Below are 19,584 nucleotides of genomic sequence, written 5' to 3'. Positions count from 1 at the left end.
GCTCGGAGCCTGGAGCCTGCTCCGGATTCTGTGTCTCCCTCTCTCTCTGCCCCTCCTCCACTCACTCTCTGCCTCTCAAAAATAAACGTTAAAAAGGTAAAAAAAAGTTGGGATGAGCACTGGGTGTTGTATGGAAACCAATTTGACAGTAAGTTTCATATTTACAAAAATAATTAAAAAATAAATAAATAAAATAAATAAGTAAAAAATAAAGAAATAAAAAGTATATGAGCAAATGCATATAAGTATTAATTATGACAATACTAAACAGGAACCGTTTTTTTTATTTGTTTTTTTTTTTTAATTTTTTTTTTAACATTTATTTATTTTTGAGACAGAGAGAGACAGAGCATGAACAGGGGAGGGGCAGAGAGAGAGGGAGACACAGAATCCGAAACAGGCTCCAGGCTCTGAGCTGTCAGCACAGAGCCCGACGCGGGGCTCAAACTCACGGACCACGAGATCATGACCTGAGCCGAAGTCGGACGCTTAACCGACTGAGCCACCCAGGTGCCCCCCCGTTTTTTGTTTTTTGTTTTTAGCATCTCATGTGAATTGAATTTAATCCTCAAAATAACTTAATGACGTGGAATCTGGGTTTTTTAAAAACTACCCTCGTTTACAGATGGGGAAACTGAGGCACTGAGAATATAAGCAATTCACAGGCAATATTGAGAGCAGACCTTGGATTTGAACCCTGGCCCTGCCATGTCCCAAACCACAGGCACAACCGGGACACCACAGCTGCCAGTCTATGAGTCGATGTCTCTCTGGAAACGTGTCCCAGAAGTCTGGCAAGCCCACGTGTGTAGACATCTCTGGGTGTATGCATTGCTGCACACTTCCTTCTGTGTATCTCTTCCAGAACAGGGCTGCCTGTGGACTCTGGGCAGGCCAGCTGGGTGCGAAGGTCTAGTTGTGAGTGGGCTCATGGACTGCCATGTGGGGTCTGTGTGCACACATCTGGGCATGCGCCCCCCATGCCAGCTTCCCTGGGTGCAAATGCAGGTCTATCGGGGAGAACGAAGAAGCACCGAGGATAGGATTCAAGGTGCACCAGGGAGGCACTCCTGGGGGATTCTACAGGGTGACAGTAACTGCAAATGTATACGTAGGTAGCAATAGGTGGGGAGGGGGTGGGATCTAGTTAAAGGGAGGCTCTAGGGAACTTGTCTTAGAGTTGCCTTGGCAGAAGAAGAAAAATGTTTTTTAAACAAGGCTGAGCGGAATTGGAAAATTTGCCCCTCTTTTTTAAGTTAATTCATTTATTTTTGAACGAGAGAGACAGAGAGAGACAGAGAGAGAGACAGAGACAGAGAGAGAGCTCGGAGGGGCAGAGAGAGGGAGAGACAGGATCGGAAGCAGGCTCCGCCCTGTCAGCACAGCCCACGATGTGAAAGCTTGAACCACAAACTCTGAGAACATAACCTGAGCCCAAGACAGACGCTCAACGACTGAGCCACCCGGAAGCCCCCAAAATATTTTTTTACCCAAGAGATTATATTTCTATGAGTGTCACTGGGAGTAGGGGAGGCAGCACTAAGGAAGCCTGTGGCTCATCCCAGCCACCCCTGCCGGCTGCTGCCTGTGACTATGTGGCTCCGGACCTTCTCCAAGGGATTTAAACCTCTACGGACCTCAGTTTCCTCCTCTGTGAAATGGGGATGGCATAATTGCACCCACCTAACAGGGCCAGTGAAGATTAAACAAGGAAGCGCTTTCAAAGCACTTAGCTCAGTCGCAGTGGCAATTATCATTAACCGCTATTAATATGGCAGTAACAATTACTTGGTGCTTTTGAGCAAGATTCATCACCTATTCGGTGCCAAGGCTTTATCTACGTTGCCTGGTTTTTTCAAACGTCTGGATCCCTTAGGAGACAGTTTGATTGTCTCTGTATTTTTTTGCGATGAGGAAACGACCTCAGAGAAAAGAGCGCGAGGGCACAAAGGCAGGAGCCGGCCCAGGCAGGGATCCAAACCCAGGTCCCTGCTAGGACCTCACACCGGGCTGAGATTCTCCACACCCGCTAACTCTGAGGCTCCGCCTCCCCTCCCACCGCCAGGCTCCAGAACTCCCCAGATGGGAGGACTCCAAGTCCCGGGTCCTGTGAAGGAAGGGCCAGGGGAGGAGTGGAGTCCTGGATCTGAGAATGGAGGGGGGGGTGGGAAGTCATTACCCTGGGTTCTGGGAGAAGTGACTGGGGTCCCAGATTTTTCCAGCTGAGAGAAGAGGGGCTGGGGGGCCTGGACCCCTAGATCCTGGGGCGCAGAGGGTCACGATCCCAGACAGCTGGATCTTCCGCTGTGTAAGAGAGCTGGGTCTCGGACGCCTCGGTCCTGGGAAACCTCCCTCCTTCCTCGCTGCGGCCGCGCGATTTCTGCTCTCAAGCCGCAGGTTCGGAGGGGAGGAAGGAGGGGGTGCAAGGGGAGGAGCCGCGGACCTGCGCCAGGGGCGGGGGGAGGAGTCGAGCGGGCACCGCGGCGGGCGCGCGGGGCTGCGGCGGCGGCGGCGGCGGCGGCGGCTCCGGGTGAGTCCGCTCCTCCCCCCTCCCCCCTGCCCCAGCCCCCGCCCCAGGCCGATCCTGGGGGGAGGCCCCAGCGCGTTGGGGCGGGGGTAGGTGCAGAGGCGCGCGGATCTCCTCCCCGCGAGTGCGGGTGCCGCAGCGCTTGCGGGCCGCCCCGGGGGAGGGGCACGTGGCCCTAGAAAGGGGGGTCCCGAAACACCCAGGTGTACCCCAACCTCACCCACCGATCCTCCGGAGGTGGGGATCGCTTACCCACTCCATGGCCCTTGAGGACTTAGGACTCCGCGGCCTCTCGGGGTCCAGGACATCATTCCTCCCCCCTGCAGCGCCTTGGGACCCCGGCATCTCATAACCACCCCCCCTCCCCACCTCCGAAAAAAATTCCCATCCTCTCTGCAGCCGGGAGAAGCATGAAGGACTTCAATTCCCAGCAGCCCATACAGCGCCGGGTCTGTGAAGTCTTTAGCCGCGGCAGCGCGAGGCCTGTCGGGAATTGTAGTCTCTAAGCTCAACGGGAGCTGGGGCCCCGGAGGTGGGAGGGGGTGGCTGGACCTCCCGGGGGTCGCCTGGGGTCGAGCAGCCGGTCCGAGGAGGACGAGACGTGAGGCTCGAACTGAGCTTTTTCTCCTGGCCACGGCCCCCAGATCCGGCTCCTCCTCCCACCACCTGGCGCGTGGGGACGGGTCCGCAGCCCCTTGTCCGCCCTACAACCCCCATGGGCTGCCGCCAGCCGCCGCCTCGGCTGCCACCCAGAACACGGCAGGGATAAGCGCAGGTGAGTCTGACCACGTCTGTCTCGGAGTCCTGGCCTTCTGCAACACCCCCACGACACCTGTCCATCCGTGAGCTCTGGTCTGCCCGTCCCTAATTTCCCCCTGCACTCTCCTTCCAGCCCATCTCTGATGTCTGCCTCCAAACCATGTGTGGCGAATTCCCCTTCGCCCCACATGCGCCTCTTTCTCCCGGTCCCCTGTCTCGTATGCCCCCACCCCCATCCAACCTTCCTTCTGCACCCATGTCTGTCTGCCCAGCCCTCCTTTGTATCCTCGCCCATCTGTGATCTCTGGCCATCGCCTGTCAGTCTGTCCTTTATTCCTGCACCCCGTCCGTTCTGCCAACCACTGTTTCTCTTTCAGAGATATTTCTGTCCTGGCGCTTCTAACTGTCCCTCTGTCCGCCCATCTCTTGCACTCCCATAAATTACACACTAGTCCATTCTTTATGGCTTGTCCATCCCAAATCGCAGTCGTTGACTTTCCCTGTGTCTGTGCATCTGTCCCTCCGTTCTGGGCCCCAGTTTGCCCTTCCCATTATCTCTGTCTCCCTTCCCCTTCTCTCTCCCTCCCTCAACTTCGTCCCTATCTCTGCATCCTGCACCTCCCATCCCACCCCAGCCGCCACCGCACACAACCATCTCTTCTCTCTCTAACCCCATCCCTCCCTTTCTCTCGGTCCTGTCCCTTTCTACCTGGACCTGGCCTGTTTCTCGTTCCTTGAACCGGCCAGGCCCCTGCTCATGCTGTTCCTGCTGCTCTGGATGCTTTACCCCACGCCAGCCCCACCACCCACTGCCGGTGGCCACAGAGAGCCCCCCAGCTGCCCACTTCCTAGTCCCTTTGTGATATTTCCTCTGTTTCTTTTAGAGCACTTCTCACGGTGTGAGCACGTCTTGTTTGTTTATGTGGTGTTTGTTGACTTGCTTACTCCCTGTCTCCTCTCACTGGATTGTAACACCAGGAAGTCGGGGACTGTGTGGGGCGCGTGCTCTGCTGGCTCTGCAGCATCTGGCACAGTGCCTGGCATGTAGTTGGTGCTCAATGAATATTCGTCGAATGCATGAACGAAGAATGGCTGTCCCCTCGTCTGCCCACGCCTAAATTCTGTCCCTTTGTCTGGGCACCCCTAATCTCTGTCTCTTTATCTGTCCTTAATCTCTGCCCCTTGACTGGCCTCCCTAGTCTCTTCCTCCTTGTCCATTTGTCCCTGTTCTCTTTCCTCCTGTCCATTCACGCTGATCTCTGTCCCCTTGGTTGTCCAATCCGTTACTGTCTTCTTGCCTGCACCCCGAATTTCAGTCGTGTCTATCGGCCCCGGATTTCTTTCTCATCGTCTATCCCTCCCCAATCTACCTCCCCTGATCCACCTGGCCCCAATCTCTGTCCCCTCGCCTGTCCTTCCCTTTCTCTCTTTCCCTTTTTATCCTTTATCCATCCCTCTCTCAATCTCATCTCTCATCTGCACCCTCGTCCGGCCCCTTCCAAGCACAGAACCCACCGGCCACCATGTCAGGAGACTACGAGGATGACCTCTGCCGGCGGGCACTCATCCTGGTCTCGGACCTCTGTGCGCGGGTCCGAGATGCCGACACCAGTGACAGGTGCCAGGAGTTCAACGACCTGCGAATTCGAGGCTATCCCCGGGGCCCAGATGCAGGTCAGCACCCCCAGCTGTCTCGGCCAGCCCCCTGTCTCTGCTACAGTCAATATTTTCAGAGATTCAGAGCAGACTCGTTCAGCTTTCTGTTCTCTATGCGGCCCTGGCCAGTCCCTCTTAGGGTCTTGCCTCCATCCTGCTTGCTGCTGGTCCCCACACCTTTGATCTAAGGAGAAGGAACGAGGTGGGCCATTTGATTCCTGACCTTTTTGTGTTTGGCCCTGTGAACCTCCTGCCCACTGCCCCCCACCCCAGCCACATACATGTCCCTTTCACACATCTGTTGTGTATCTTGCATAGTACTTAAAAGCTCAGGCTTTTGAGTCAGCCTGTCTGACTTGCCTGCATTCAAATCCCACTCCCCACCCCCCCCATGCCCCACCCCCGGCTACTTACTAATGGATGGCTTTAGGCAAGTAGCTCTTTTTCTGTGCCTCCGTTTCCTCCTGAAAATGGGGATAATAAAAGTGACTACCTCATGGGGCGGCTGAGTGACTCAAGTGATGTAACACATGTGAAGCGCTTAGAACAAGCTGGGCACACAGTGGTCATTCAATAAATGCCGGGATGTACTTACTGAGCACCGACCGTGTCCCAGGCAGTACGCAAGGTCCTTTGCATTGTTCATCAACCACCCACAACGCCCCTTTGCGGTACACAGAATCCTCATTTTCGATGGCGGAGGGGAGACTCAGAAGGGTGAAGTGACTTGCCCAAGGTCACCCAGCTAGGAAGCGGCAGGGTTCTGAACACCAGGAAATATCATGAGTGGCCCCGAGGGACCCAGAGGAAGCATGCGTGTAGCAGTTATACCTAGAGCCACACTTGCTGAGTGCAGGGCGGAGCTCGACACCTCGCGCGCCAGATGTCCAGGGACAGTGATGAGGAATGAGGTCCAGAGAGCTGCCAGTTTGTGCTCAGAGTCTCACAGCCTGTAAGCAGAAGAGCCAGATTTGACCCCAGGAAGTCTAGTATACTATGGCAATTTGGGGGTCCCCAAGCCCACCCTCAGTTTCTATGTTTCCCTAGAAGGACTCACAGAAATGCTGTTCTACTCCTGGGTACGCTTTATCCGGCAAAAGGATAGGGATGAAATTCTGCGAAGGGAAAGACACAGAGAGTAGGGTCCAGGAGAGACCAGGCATGAGCTTCCAGTCTCGGTCACGTAGACGTGGCTGACCGCCCGTGTGGCTGACCTTCACCTCCGGCCCCTCCAGGGGCCGAGCTGATACGGCACGTCCTAGTCCCCCAGCGTCAATCACGCTGTGGACCATCTGGCAGGGCCCATGGTTCCACAGGTAAACAAAAACACTTTCAGGGAGGAAGTTCAAGGACTTAGCGGTTCCTTCCCAGGAGCCGATCCAGGGCCAAACATTTCCTTGGGCAAGGTTGATCTTTTACTGCACAGGTACATCACCTTGCCAAGCCCAAATGGCTCCCCAGACCAGGCGGACAGAAGTGAGAAATCTGTCAGAGTTTAGAGGATCGATGTTTTGACTTGGAGAGGGTCTGGGTCAGGCTGATGGTAGAGGCAAGCAGCTCTTCGTTTCTTCTCTCCTCGTCTCCACCTTGTCCTCCCAAACGGCCCCCCTTTCTCCATTCTTCCCAGGCTCAGGAGGCTGGCAAGCCCTTGCTTTGGTTTTTAGCAGGTCCCTAGAACTCTAAGCAGATGTTAGTCACTTGGAAAGGAACACCCTAAGGGGCGGAGGGGAGTAGGAATTTCAGAGTTTGGCCATCGCCAGTTGTATGGCCCCACAGGGTCACTTCCTGTCTCTCAGAGCCTCCTCGTCCTCGTCTGTAAAATGGGATCGATCGCAGCGCCGTGCGGATTCACACCACAGACTGCTGACTTAGATGCCCTGGTCAGTTCGGGACGGGAGGGCATCCCCTCACCACCCGGCGTCCCCTGCAGGGACAGGACACAGCCAGTCCACTCAGCTGTCCTCGCTGCCAATAGCTTAGCCAATAGCTTCTCCCCACCCGCCATAATCTAGAGTCCGCACGGTGCACGAAATACCCCTGTGTTCTCCCTCGCTGAGACCCAGGAGTCAATCCCAAAACAGATTCACGTTCCCTGGAGGGAGGAGCCCTACTCCTGGCACCACTTCCTGAATGACCCAGGAACCTCTGGCTCGAGAACTAGGCTGTTCCCTGGGTTTCTCTGAAAGGCACATCAGCACACAGGAAGCATTTGCAAGGCGTTAGCCGTGGCGGCTGCTGATGCTGGCTTACACACGGCGGCAGCGGTATCACCAAACGTAACAATATTTGTCAGTCGAATAATAACCCGCGTCCCAAATACCATTTCTTGGGAAATGGTGAAGCGTGACAGCTCTGGAGCCAGGCGCTCCGGGGTCAAGGTCTGACTCCAGCGCTGACCTGTGGGGACTCTGCACAGGAGACTTTGGGTCCATTGACCTCAGTTTCCTTTTGTGGAAAGCAGGTGTTAATAAGGTTGCCAAGCTCCCAGGGCGCCTGTCAGGCACGAGTAAACCAATGCCAATATAGCACTTAGGCGTCTGGGACATAGTAACCACTCAGTAGACATCTCAGCGATGGGTCCCTTTTACCTCCACCGTAAGAGGCAGGACTTCCTATTTGGCAAACGGGGAACGTGGGGCTCAGAGTGCTTAAGACATGCTCCCGGGGCCACGCGGCAAACACAGATTTGAACTCTTGTCGTGGGAGGGGTCACGCCGGCTCCTCTCTCCTTGGTCATCTCCGAGCATTTGGGGGGACGTTGGGTGTGTCCTCTTCTAGAGAGGCAGCACGGGCTAGTGATTCAGAATCAGCTCCGAGGACAGACCGCGCTTTCAAATCCCAGATCTGTCCTTGACCTGCTTGCGCAGCGTTATTCAAGTCGCTCCACCTCTCTGTGCCTCGGTTTCCTCATCTTTAAAACGGTTATATAGAGACACCCAGCCTGTGGGGCCGGGGAGTTGAAGTAAACGGACGTCAGGTGCCTAGGACAATGCATGGCGAATGCTGAAGGTTAGCTCTTTGGGGACAGCAGTGGGAGGATAAGCTCTGACCCCACCCTGACCCCTGACCTTTGTCCTCACTCTCTCCAGACATCTCCGTGAGCCTGCTGTCGGTCATCGTGACATTCTGTGGCATTGTCCTTCTGGGCGTCTCCCTCTTCGTGTCCTGGAAATTGTGCTGGGTGCCCTGGCGGGACAAGGGAGGCTCAGCGGTGGGCGGGGGCCCCCTGCGCAAAGACCTAGGCCCTGGGGTCGGGCTGGCAGGCCTGGTGGGCGGTGGCGGGCCCCACCTGGGGGCCGGCCTGGGTGGCCATCCTCTGCTGGGGGGTCCACACCACCACGCCCACACCGCCCACCATCCGCCCTTCGCTGAGCTGCTGGAGCCAGGCAGCCTAGGGGGCTCTGACCCCCCTGAGCCCTCGTACTTGGACATGGACTCGTATCCAGAGGCTGCGGCAGCTGCAGTGGCCGCTGGGGTCAAACCGAGCCAGACATCTCCTGAACTGCCCTCTGAGGGAGGTGCGGGCTCTGGGCTGCTCCTGCTGCCCCCCAGTGGTGGGGGCCTGCCCAGTGCCCAGTCGCATCAGCAGGTCACAAGCCTGGCACCCACCACCAGGTGAGACAGGCTACTGGGCTGGGGGTCCACTCTGAACTTCGGTTCCTCCTCTGTGTCTCTTCCCCAGATACGGTTCTCCTGAGCCCTGCAAGAGGCCCAGAGGCCTAGAGGTCCAGAGTCCTGAGTCCTGGGGCAGGAAGGGGCTGGGGGGTGTAGACTCCTGGGTCCCGGGGAGAGAAGAGGCTAGGGGCCCCGACTCCAGGGTCTGAGGGAGGGGGAGCCCAGAGACCTGGACTCTCAGATTCAGAGAGCACAGGACTGCAGAATGAAGATTAGACCCCCGAGGCCCCGAGACACAAAGCAATTCGTGTCTTTCACCCTAAGCCAGGATTGGTGGTGGGACTTGGGATCCGTCTGATCGCTATCCGTCTGAGCATGTCATTGAGCACCTAATATGAACTAGACCCGAGCTGGGTGTTGGAAAAACAGAAGTGAGCGTGGCAGCCAGACCCTGCCGTCATGCCGCGTACAGTCCGGGGCAAGTGGGTCCCCAGAGAGGCCAGCCCAGCCCAGCCGGGCCAGTGCTGCAGGAAAGTGGCTTAGGGGGCCACTTTAGCTGTGGGAGTCCAAGGAGTCGCTGATCCGGTCTGGGAGGGGGCTGGGGCCTTCCAGAGATGGCTGAGACCTACAGAGTGAGGAAGAGTTAGCCGGCCACAGAGGTAGGGGTGTGAGCCGGGCATTCCAGGAGGAGAGAGCGGCCAGTGCAAAGGCTAGAGAGGAAGGAGGTCACAGCGCATTGTGGGAACTGCCGGCAGTCACTATGGCCTGCGAGTACATGTGCGAAAAGGAAGCCGAGGAGATGTGGCTGCGGCTGTGGGTGGGGCCAGACCACACAGGGCATTCGGGGCCTCGAATGCCTGGCTGAGGGGCGGGGACTCTGTCCTGTGAGCAGGAGGGGCAGGGCCAGTTTTGGGGGTAGAAAGACCTCTCTGGGGCCACATAGGGATGGACTAGAGGGACAGACTGGAGGCCAGTAGTCCAGGCAGGAGAGGAGGAGGTTGAGCTGAGATTGTGGGCACGGGGAGGAAAGGGCAAGGTCAGGGGGCAGGAGAGATGAGACTCGGGGCGGATGGCTGTGGGGTAGGAGGGGTGGGGACAGGTGCTAACAGCACCCATCCTGGCCTGGTGATTGGGTGGGTGTCAGATCAGAGGATCTAGGAAGAGGAGTGGGTGTGAGGGAGACCTTGAGCTCATCTGGATCTTGTTGAGTGTAAGGCCTCTGGGGCAGTGACCAGGGACACTGCCTTCAGAAGGATCATCTTGGGCCCCAGACAGTAATGGGAGAAGGTCCCAGGACCCTGGTAATCCCAGGACCTGGCCAGGGGCCCAGGGGCTCATGGGAGATGTAGTTTGGGGTCTCTGGGGAAGCCCCGCCCCCATTACATACATGGAGACACTGAGGCTCAGAGGGTGTCGGTGACCTGCTCAAAGTCACCCCGGGAGCAAGGAGTGGCGGGGGATCTGTAGCTGGAGCCCCCACCCCCACCCCCACATCCCTTTCCACGGCTGGAGCCTCCTGCTCCCCCCACCCCGGGCCTGCCTCTCAGCACATCTGGGGCTGCCCGTCGCTGGGCGCCCCGTCACGCGGACTTCACCCCGGGGGTGATCGTCCACTTGGGACAGGGCAGATGAGCCAGGGCCACGGGGATGGGGGAGTTCGGGAGAGGGGAGGGGCGGGCTTTAGGGGGTTGGGGGGAGGCGAGGATGGCTCCTGCGTCTGGCCTGCAGATCTCGGTGGAGCACGGGGACCCGGGAGGAGGAGCGGGGACCCGGGAGGAGGAGCGGGTCTGGGAGAAGGCGCTGAGCCCAGCAGGGAAGGGCATGCAGGGTCTGGTGGGAGCGGGTCTGGGCTGGAGCCCAGGAGACACATTTAGCAGACAAAAGGCTGTTGATGGGTGTGAAAACCTGGGACGCAGATGAGCCTGTCCAGGGAAAGCGTGTGTGTGTGTGTGTGTGTGTGTGTGTGTGTGTGTGTGTGTGTAGGGGAGAAGAGGCCCAGAGGGGCCCGAGAGGGGAGCTCTGGGCTTCCAGAATGTCCCATCGACACTAGGAACGGTGGAGAAGGGAGTTGAGAGAGAAAGGACAGGCCAGGTGGAGCGGTGGTCAGGTGGGAAATGTGATACTGGGGCTAAGGCAGGTTGGGGAGATTTGAAGAAGGTTCAGGAGGTCTGGGCTGTGTGGGGCCTCTGGAGTCCAGAGAGGTTATTCTGGGTCATGCACTTGAGGTCAGGGGAAGGCTTCTGGAAGCCGGTGCATAAGCAGATGCTAGCTGGAGCTAGTTTAGAGACCGGGATACCCCGCACCCCCCCCCCCCCAACACAGGTGGAGAAACTGAGGCTCAAAGAGCGCAAGTGGCTGGCTCGAGGTCATAGTGAACCAGGGTGGGATCTGTGGCCACCCGGATGCGGTGCTGGGGGAAGAGGCAGGGAGGAGTCTCCCGGGTCTTTAGATGCTGTCAAAGATCCCCACCTTTGTCAGTGGCCCCACCTTGGTCTTCCCCACCCCCCACAGGTACCCGGCCCTACCCCGGCCCCTCACCCAGCAGACCCTGACCCCTCAGCCGGACCCTGGCAGTGAGGAGCGGCCGCCTGCCCTACCCTTACCCTTGCCAGGCGGTGAGGAAAAAGCCAAACTCATCGGGCAGATCAAGCCCGAGCTGTACCAGGGGACTGGACCCGGTGGCCGGCGCGGTGGCGGGGCCGCGGGCTCGGGAGAGGCCGGAGGGGGGGCGCCCTGCGGCCGCATCAGTTTTGCCCTGCGGTACCTCTATGGCTCCGACCAGCTGGTGGTGCGGATCCTGCAGGCCTTGGACCTCCCGGCCAAGGACTCCAATGGCTTCTCAGACCCCTACGTCAAGATCTACCTGCTGCCGGACCGCAAGAAAAAGTTCCAGACCAAGGTCCGGAGCGAGGGGCCTGGACATCCGGGTCCCACGGAGGAGGGGGAGGGGGTCTGGCTCCTGAGGCTGAGGGAAGAAGGGCTGGGGGTCTGGACTCCCGGGTCCGAGGGAGGAGGGGCTGGGGGCTGGACTCCCGGGTCTGAGAGAGGAGGGGTTTGGGGGTCTGGACTCCTGGGTCCTTTGCAAGCGGCTGATGGGTGTGGTGTCCCCCTCCCCCACCCCCTGCAGGTGCACAGGAAGACTCTGAACCCTGTATTCAATGAGACATTCCAGTTCTCGGTGCCCCTGGCCGAGCTGGCCCAGCGCAAACTGCACTTCAGCGTCTATGACTTCGACCGCTTCTCACGGCACGACCTGATCGGCCAAGTGGTGCTGGACAACCTCCTGGAACTGGCTGAGCAGCCCCCCGACCGCCCACTATGGAGGGACATCGTGGAGGGCGGCTCGGTCAGTGGCCCCTGCATCCCTCTTCCTGGGGACCCAGGACCCCTCAGTTTTCGACCTCTCTACCCTTGGACTTCATAACCCTCTAACTTCTTGACCCAGGCTTTTCTTTTGAAATTTATTTTATTGCGAAATATTGCAAGCATGCAAGCAAAGTGTAGAGGTTGATATCATGGACCCCCATCCTCTCCCCCTCCCTCCCCCCCCCCCCCCCCCCCCCCCCCCGTCAAATGCTGACGTCATGCCTGGACCCCAGACCTCCCAACTTCTGACTCCCCCTTTGACATCTGATGGTAACAACCGGGAAAATTGTAACAGACACCCACCAACCACCTCCTCATAACTTCATGGTGTGATCCCTACAACGTTTGCCCTCTGACCCGAAATTCCTGACCTTCCACCGTCCTAACCCCGGAATTCCCAGCTTGTATTTTTCTGACTTCCTTCACCTTCCAACCTCCTGGCTTTCCAGTTCCCAGGCTTCCTGAAACCCCAGCCCCTCTGATCTCTGAACATTTTACGTTTCAAACCCATGACCTCCAGATCTAAACTCATCCTCTGGTCTCCGCCTGAATCCTGATAGCCTCATCCCCCCAGGCCTCAGACATACCTGGGTCCCCAGTATCCCCAAACCCCCAGTTCCTCCGGCAACCAGATTGTAGGGTCCACAACGCCCAGCACCGACCCCCCGCTACTGGCCAACTTCCTCTGTCCATCCAGTCACTCCAACATGCTCGTTGGGTGTCCTGACCCCTTCTGCACCCCCAAGCCTCAAACCCCCAATTCCTAGGCCCTCTCGGGTCTGATCTGTGCATGTCACAACGTTCCAGCTGTCTGTCGATGTGGGGCAGCTGTGTGTGCACTGGGTGTGAGCCCTGTCCTAGCTTTGTCCAGATGATGGCCACGCTCGAGGTCCTGCCCTCCTCTGAGCCTCAGTTTCACCATCTGCATGATGACACAGTTAATTGGGTGCCCGCAGCTCTTGCTACAGTCCCCTTCCTCCTGCCTCCACCTTGTCTCCTTGTGTCTGTCACTTCTTCTTTCCTCCCCGCTCATTATCACCAGAGGTCTTCATTCATTTATTTGTGCCTTCATTCCTTAAACAGTTGGCTTTTTTCGTTTCAGGATCAGGCCCCGGGGACCCCACACAGTCCTCGGGGGCTCCAGGTCTAGGTGGTCACAGTTAGCTGTCAAGGGCAGGGAGTGGGGGGTCCAGGGACCTGGGCCTCATCAGTGTGGTAGGGAGGCCAGGGGCCCAGATGACGCCCAAGGACAGGGCAGGGCGGGTCGTGGGCCCCGGGGCCAACTCAGCCCCCGTTCCAGGTCTGTGTGGGGTGTGTGAGTCTCTGTCTCCTCTGTGGCCTCACTTAGGGCTGGTGTGTCCCCTGCCCTCCCTAAGACTGACTTCTCAGTGTCTGACACACTGTTTGGATCTCTGTCCCTCATTCTGGGTAGGTTTCTGTCTCTCTCTCTCTCTCTCTCTCTCTCTCTCTCTCTCTCTGGGCCTTTGCCCTTCTCCCCACCTCATTCTGGGTCTCTTTCACTCTGTCCAGGTCTCCATACCCTCCACCAAGTCTCTATACCCATTTCTTGGGATCTCCTACCCCTTCGGGGCTCTGGCACCGCCCCCCCCCCCCCCCCCACCAACCCGGACTCTGTCTCTCTCCTCTGGGTCTCTGTCTCCCTCTCCTCCCGGTCTCTGTATTCTTCTTTCTGACGTCTCGCTTGTTGTCTGTCTGTATGTCTGTCTGTCTCTCTCTCTTTCTCTCTCTGAGTCTCTATGCCCCTCTCTGGGTTTTCTTGCTTTAGGACTCTGTGGGTCTGCCTTTCAAGCTATAGCTCTCAGTGCCTTGGTCCTTGTCACAGCCTACATTTCACTGTGCGTGCGTGCTCTCTCTCTCTCTCTCCCTCTCTCTCCTGCTCCCTCCCTGCACTCGTGCCTCTTCCCATCCTCCCTGCAGAACAAACCAGCTTCGCTGGTGGCAGGCAGCTGCGACCAAGGAGTTACCAGGTTTGGCAGAGTCAGATTGTGAAGTGGGTGGGCAACCTGAGTCCTGGATGTCAGGGAGGAGAGCTGGAGGTTCCAGATGGGAGAGAACGTGAGGCAGAGACAGGGGAGACTGAGGCAGGGCACGGCTGAACCCCTTTCCCCAACTGCAGGAAAAGGCAGATCTCGGGGAGCTCAACTTCTCACTCTGCTACCTCCCCACCGCCGGGCGCCTCACCGTGACCATCATCAAAGCCTCTAACCTCAAAGCGATGGACCTCACTGGCTTCTCAGGTGGGTTCGTGAGGTGCTGGGACCTAATGGAGGAGCATCTGGGGGCCCGGGCTCCTGGGTCTGAGGGAGGAGGGGCTGGGGGTGAGGCCTCCTGGGTCTGAGGGAGGAGGAGCCGGGGTTCTGGATTCCTGGGTCTGAGGTAGGAGGGGCTGGGGGCCTGGACTCCTGGGTCTGAGGGATGAAGGGCTGGGGGCCTAGACTCCTGGGTGTGAGGGAGGAGGGGCTGGGGGCCCAGACTTCTGGGTCTGAGGGAGGAGGGGTTGGGCACAGGACTCCTGGGTCTGAGGGAGGAGGGGCTGGTGGCCTGGACTCCCAGGTCTAAGGGAGGAGGGGCTGGGGGCCTAGATTTCTGGGTCTGAGGGAGGAGGGGTCTGGGGACCCAGACTTCTGGGTTTGAGGAAGGAGGGGCTGGGGGCAGGACTCCTGGGTCTGAGGGAGGAGGGGTTGGGGGCTAGGATTCCTGAGTCTGAGGGAAGAGGGGTCTGGGGGCCCAGACTTCTGGGTCTGAGGGAGGAGGGGTTGGGGGCAGGACTCCTGGGTCTGGGGGAGGAAGGGCTGGGGGTGAGGACTCCTGGGTCTGAGGGAGGAGGGGCTGGGGGCCTAGACTTCTGTGTCTGAGGGAGGACGGCAATGGGGACCCAGACCCATGGGTTGGACTGGGGTCTGAGGAAGGAGGTCGAGTCGGTTCAGGGCTCTCCATGCCCACCCCCAGACCCCTACGTGAAGGCCTCTCTGATCAGCGAGGGGCGGCGTCTGAAGAAGCGGAAAACCTCTATCAAGAAGAACACGCTGAACCCCACGTACAACGAGGCGCTCGTGTTCGATGTGGCCCCGGAGAGCGTGGAGAGCGTGGGGCTCAGCATCGCGGTGGTAGACTATGATTGGTGAGGGTCATGGCCCGGGCCGGGGGGCGGGAGGCCAGGGGATGGGACCGAGCCCACCCCCTCCCTCCCGAAGTGCTCAACGCCCCCCCCCCCCGCCCCCCCCAGCATCGGGCACAACGAGGTGATCGGTGTGTGCCGCGTGGGCCCGGACGCCGCCGACCCCCACGGCCGCGAGCACTGGGCGGAGATGCTGGCCAACCCCCGCAAGCCCGTGGAACACTGGCATCAGCTGGTGGAGGTGAGCTGGGCGGCCTCCCAGTGACCCTCGGGACGCCATTCATGCACTCATCTAGTCATTCCGGCCTAGGTTGGACTCTAGACCACCTAGGTTGGAATCCCTGCTCTACCAACTTTAGCTGTGTGATTTAGGGCAAGTCACTTGACCTCTCTGTGTCTCAGGTAATTCTACTGAGAAATGAGGTTGTTGTTATTGTTTATAAATTTTTTTAAGTTTATTTATTTCTTTTTGAGAAAGAGTGAACATGAGCAGGGGAGGGGCAGAGAGAGAGAGAGAGAGAGAGAGAATCCCAAGCAGGCTCTGAGCTCTGAGCACAGAGCCGGATGAGGGGCTCGAACTCAACTAACCAGGAGATCATGACCTCAGCCAAAAATGAGAGTCGAATGCTTAACCGACTGAGCCACCCAGGCACCCCTGGGGTTGTTAATAGCATCTAAAGTTAGGACAGATAGGGGGATTCAGTGAGTTAATGCAGGATTCGGTGTCTGCCTCTCCTTGAGGGCTCAGCAAATGGTCAGCTACTGTTACTATTATTTCCCATGATACTAAGTCCAAAATAAAGGGGGAAAACTGAGTGAGGGAGCTGGGTTGGGTTTTTGGGGGGCTCGGTTTTGGTTCAGTTTGTTTTAAACAGGCTGTAGTTGAAAGTTAGTGGATTGTGGTGTACTGGGTGGGGATCAACAACTTTTTCTTTCTTTTTTTTTTCTTTAATTAATTTTATTTATTTTTGAGAGAGATGAGGCGGGGGAGAAAGAGAATCTTAGGCAGGCTTCATGTGCAGCGTGGAGCCAGCTACAGGGCTCGATCTCAGGACCCTGAGATAGTGACCTGAGCTGAAATCAAGAGTCAGACTTAACCGACTGAGCTACCCAGATGCCCCACAAATTTTTTCTTAAGAAGAAAATAAAGTCTTGGGGTGACTGGGTGGCTCAGTCAGTTAAGCATCCGACTTCAGCTCAGGTCTTGATCTCACGGTTCACGGGTTCAAGCCCTGTGCCTGGAGCCCGCTTGGGATTCTCTCTCTTTCCCTCTTTCTCTTCCCCGCCCCCACTCATGCTTTCTCTCTCTCCAAAATAAATAAACTAAAAAATAATAATCATAAAGCGATGTGCATTGCAGTATACTTCCTCTTCATGGTTTTCGACATTTTAAAAACTATTTTAACTTCCTGGGGAAAAAAATTAACCATAAAAAAGATGTAAAAAGAAGGCTGCTTATTTTTCCTTTCGTCTCAGTCTCTAATATGACACAGGACCGGCCTCTGTTTAAAATATGATATTTTGGGGGCATCTGGGTGGCTCAGTCGGTTAAGTGTCCGACTTCGGCTCAGGTCATGATCTCACGGTTCGTGGGTTCGAGCCCTGCGTCGGACTCTGTGCTGACAGCCCAGAGCCTGGAGCCTGCTTCAGATTCTGTCTCCTTCTCTCCCTGCCCTTCCCCCGCTCACACTCTGTCTCTGTCTCTCTCTCTCAAAAATAAATAAACATTAAAAAAATTTTTTTAATTTGATATTTTGCACATCGTGGATTTTTTTTTTTCTTGGGTTAATCTTGATTTTTCAAAATATCGCATTGCAAGAGTAGTTCCCTTGATTGCTGAGTTTGGGCACAGCTGAAAGTTTGCACCCAGGGTGGACGGACTCCTCCTGGGCCTGACTGTAGCCTAGCTTTGGACTTTTCTTTGAGGGGTGAGGAGGGATTTTAAGCAGCAGAGCCCAGGGCTCAAGCCTGAGTTTTGAAAAGACCATGGGTCTATTTAGAGGGACAGATCGTAGCTCCTTTCTCCTTCCACCGCTCACTCTTCCCCTAGTTTACTCGCTCGTTTCACCAACTTCTCCAGAAGCTTCTGTGTGCTGTGCTCGTGCGGGGCAATGCTGGGAGCACAGAGAGGGGTGGAATCCGGGCTGAGTGAGGTCCTGACCCCGACTTTCAGCTAGTGGCGCACCATAGTGCCTGGCCCCAGAGGGTCTTTCTACCCCACCCCCCCGCCCCCTGCCACTGACTCTGCCCCTTCTGGGCCCACAGCCCTCCCTGGCTCCCCAGAGGCTCCAAGACAGGGTCTCAGCTTCTCTGAGGCGAGCTGAGTGAAAAGGGAGGTTCGATGTCTTATTGTGTTGCTTATTAGCGATTGTCTTGCCTCTGTCCCCCATATCTGAACCTTCTGGATTTCCTCATTTCAGGAAAAGACTTTGTCCAGCTTCACAAAAGGCAGCAAAGGATTGTCAGAGAAAGAGAACTCAGAGTGAGGGGTAAGGAACCCAGACCAGGGGAGGATGGAGGTTGGAGTCCCGGACTCCTGGGTCCGAGGGAGGAGGGGCTGGGAACCTGGAATCCTGGGCCAGATGACGGAGGGACAATGGGCCGGGATTCCTGAGTCCCTGGGAGTGTTGACGGAGCTACAGCAGGTCACGGGCCTGCTCTCTGCCGTCACTGACATCTCCTCCCTGTCTGGTCCTGCAGGTCTGGCCTAGGCCCAGGATCGGACCAGGCCCCCTCAGGACCCCATCCCTTCCTGCCCGGACTGTGAATTCATCTCCTCGAAGCCATAACGTCCGAGCTGCGTGGTGCGGGGCCGCCTGGGCCCACCCATCCTTCTACCCCGCGAGGCGCCAGGGTGGGAGGCAGGCGGGCCCAGCTCCCTGTTTCAGGGTTGGGGGGGGGGCATTCAGTCTCCACTGTGTCTGTCTTCCCTTCCCCAGGGCTCCTCTTCCAGGCAAGGGGCCATGCATGTCTGGGGGACCCCAGCCCCCCAAACCCTTCGTCTTTCTGTCTGTCTCTTTGCTGTTTGTCTAAGACTTGGTGTCCTGACCCTTGTTCTTGCTGTGAATGTCAACAGACCGATCCTCCGTATTCCCCCCCCACACACACACACACCCGTGTCTACCCTTTCTGTTCAACACACCCTGCGTCTGGCCGATCCCCCCACTGCTGCTGCTACCAACACCGGAATAAACACACACCGTGGGTCTCACTCCACCCGGGGCTCCTGTCCTCTCTGGGACCGGGAAGCTGGGTTGGAACATCCTGGCTCTGGGTTCAGACCAAAGTTTCATTCACTGGCCGAGTGACCTCTGGCAACTAAATCGGTCTCTTTGGAGCCTTAGTTTGTAAATGTTACGTATGCCATGACCCTTATGATTGTAAGACACAAAATGCAACCCAAACTACCATAAGCCACAGGCAGAACTGAAAGCTCTTTGTACATGGTGAGTCTGAGCATACAGAAGGACTTCAGGCATGGTCAGATCAAGGTGTTCAAGTGACTCTGCATTGCTCCTTATGAACTCATTCTCAGGCAAGCCTTTGCAATAGTAATAAGCTTGGAGCCATTTGGAGCTCCAAGCTTATAATGCTGTATCTGTTGTGATGGCTTCAGCTGCATAAAACAGAATTCCACCAGAAAGAGCTGAAAAGATAGAAATTTCTTTTGCTCACATAACAAACCTTTCAAAGACACGCAGGCCCGGTGTTAGTTCAGCTGCTCAGCAACGTCAGGCACAGGGTTGACATCTCTGAGGTTCGTTTTGCCTTCCCTTCGTGAATACAGACCACGGCAGTACCTTGCATTACGTTCTCACACGGTGGCATCCAAAACAGGAAATGTGGGGGGGCGCCTGGGTGGCTCAGTCGGTTAAGCATCCGACTCCTGGTTTCGGCTCAGGTCGTGATCTCATGGTTCGTGAGTTCAAGCCCCACACTGGGCTCTGCGCTGGCAGCACGGAGCCTGCTTGGGATTCTTTTTCTCTCCCTCCCTCTGCCCCATCCCCCACTTGTGCTATCTCTGTCTCTCTCAAAATAAATAAACTTTAAAAAATAAAAATAAAAAATAAATAAAGCGGGAAGTGTGGCAGGGCCCTCCCCTTGTGTGTTGGTCCCTAGACAGGTTCTCCTTATTTTTCATTTGCCAGAACCGGGAGCAGTGGCCACCCCGGGTTGCAAAGCAGCCTGGGAAACCCATCTGTGTGGGTTTTGCCAGCAAGGCAGCACGGAGAGGGGAGTGATCGTTGGGCAGGAAATTAACGGGACCTACTGCAATCGCCCTCAGAAGATCATTTCAGAGGAGACAAAATTGGTTTCCCTCTCTCTCTCTCTCTCTCTCTCTCTCTGCTTCCGTACCATTGAGGAACAGTATTCTGACTGGTCCTGTTAGGGCCTTGGATGGCCACTTCAGACCAGTCACGAATCCAGCTGGCAAGCTTCCTGTTGGCACCCTCTCCCATGACTGAGGCCCCCTCCCCTCCCCACCTTGCTGGGATTGGCTCAGGACCCCTCAGGACCTCAT

The 19,584-nt window shown here is 56.9% G+C and overlaps 1 protein-coding gene across 5 annotated transcripts; it reads left to right on the top strand.

Moving 5' to 3' along the window:
* The first annotated feature begins 2,117 nt into the window (after positions 1 to 2,117).
* On the top strand, positions 2,118 to 18,278 carry SYT3 (synaptotagmin 3). Of its 5 annotated transcripts, none has more exons than XM_053905667.1 (11): positions 2,118 to 2,397; positions 3,172 to 3,302; positions 4,795 to 4,960; positions 8,032 to 8,557; positions 11,069 to 11,456; positions 11,685 to 11,903; positions 14,061 to 14,181; positions 14,894 to 15,065; positions 15,171 to 15,303; positions 17,483 to 17,551; positions 17,763 to 18,278. In XM_053905667.1, the coding sequence occupies exons 3-10, from the start codon at positions 4,810 to 4,812 to the stop codon at positions 17,546 to 17,548; spliced, it is 1,776 nt and encodes a 591-aa protein (XP_053761642.1). In that variant the 5' UTR covers positions 2,118 to 2,397; positions 3,172 to 3,302; positions 4,795 to 4,809; the 3' UTR covers positions 17,549 to 17,551; positions 17,763 to 18,278. The 5 variants fall into 5 exon arrangements, with proteins under 5 accessions (XP_053761642.1, XP_019281084.1, XP_053761643.1 ...); XM_019425539.2 differs by having other exon boundaries at positions 2,223 to 2,397; positions 4,790 to 4,960; XM_053905668.1 differs by lacking the exon at positions 2,118 to 2,397 and adding an exon at positions 2,479 to 2,530.
* Positions 18,279 to 19,584: the final 1,306 nt, after the last annotated feature.

This window comes from Panthera pardus, unplaced genomic scaffold (assembly GCF_024362965.1).
Source record: "Panthera pardus isolate Hobbes unplaced genomic scaffold, ASM2436296v1 HiC_scaffold_18, whole genome shotgun sequence".
NCBI lineage: Eukaryota > Metazoa > Chordata > Mammalia > Carnivora > Felidae > Panthera > Panthera pardus.
The sequence above is the reverse complement of the archived record's forward strand: the minus strand, read 5'-3'. Positions and strand labels throughout refer to the sequence as shown.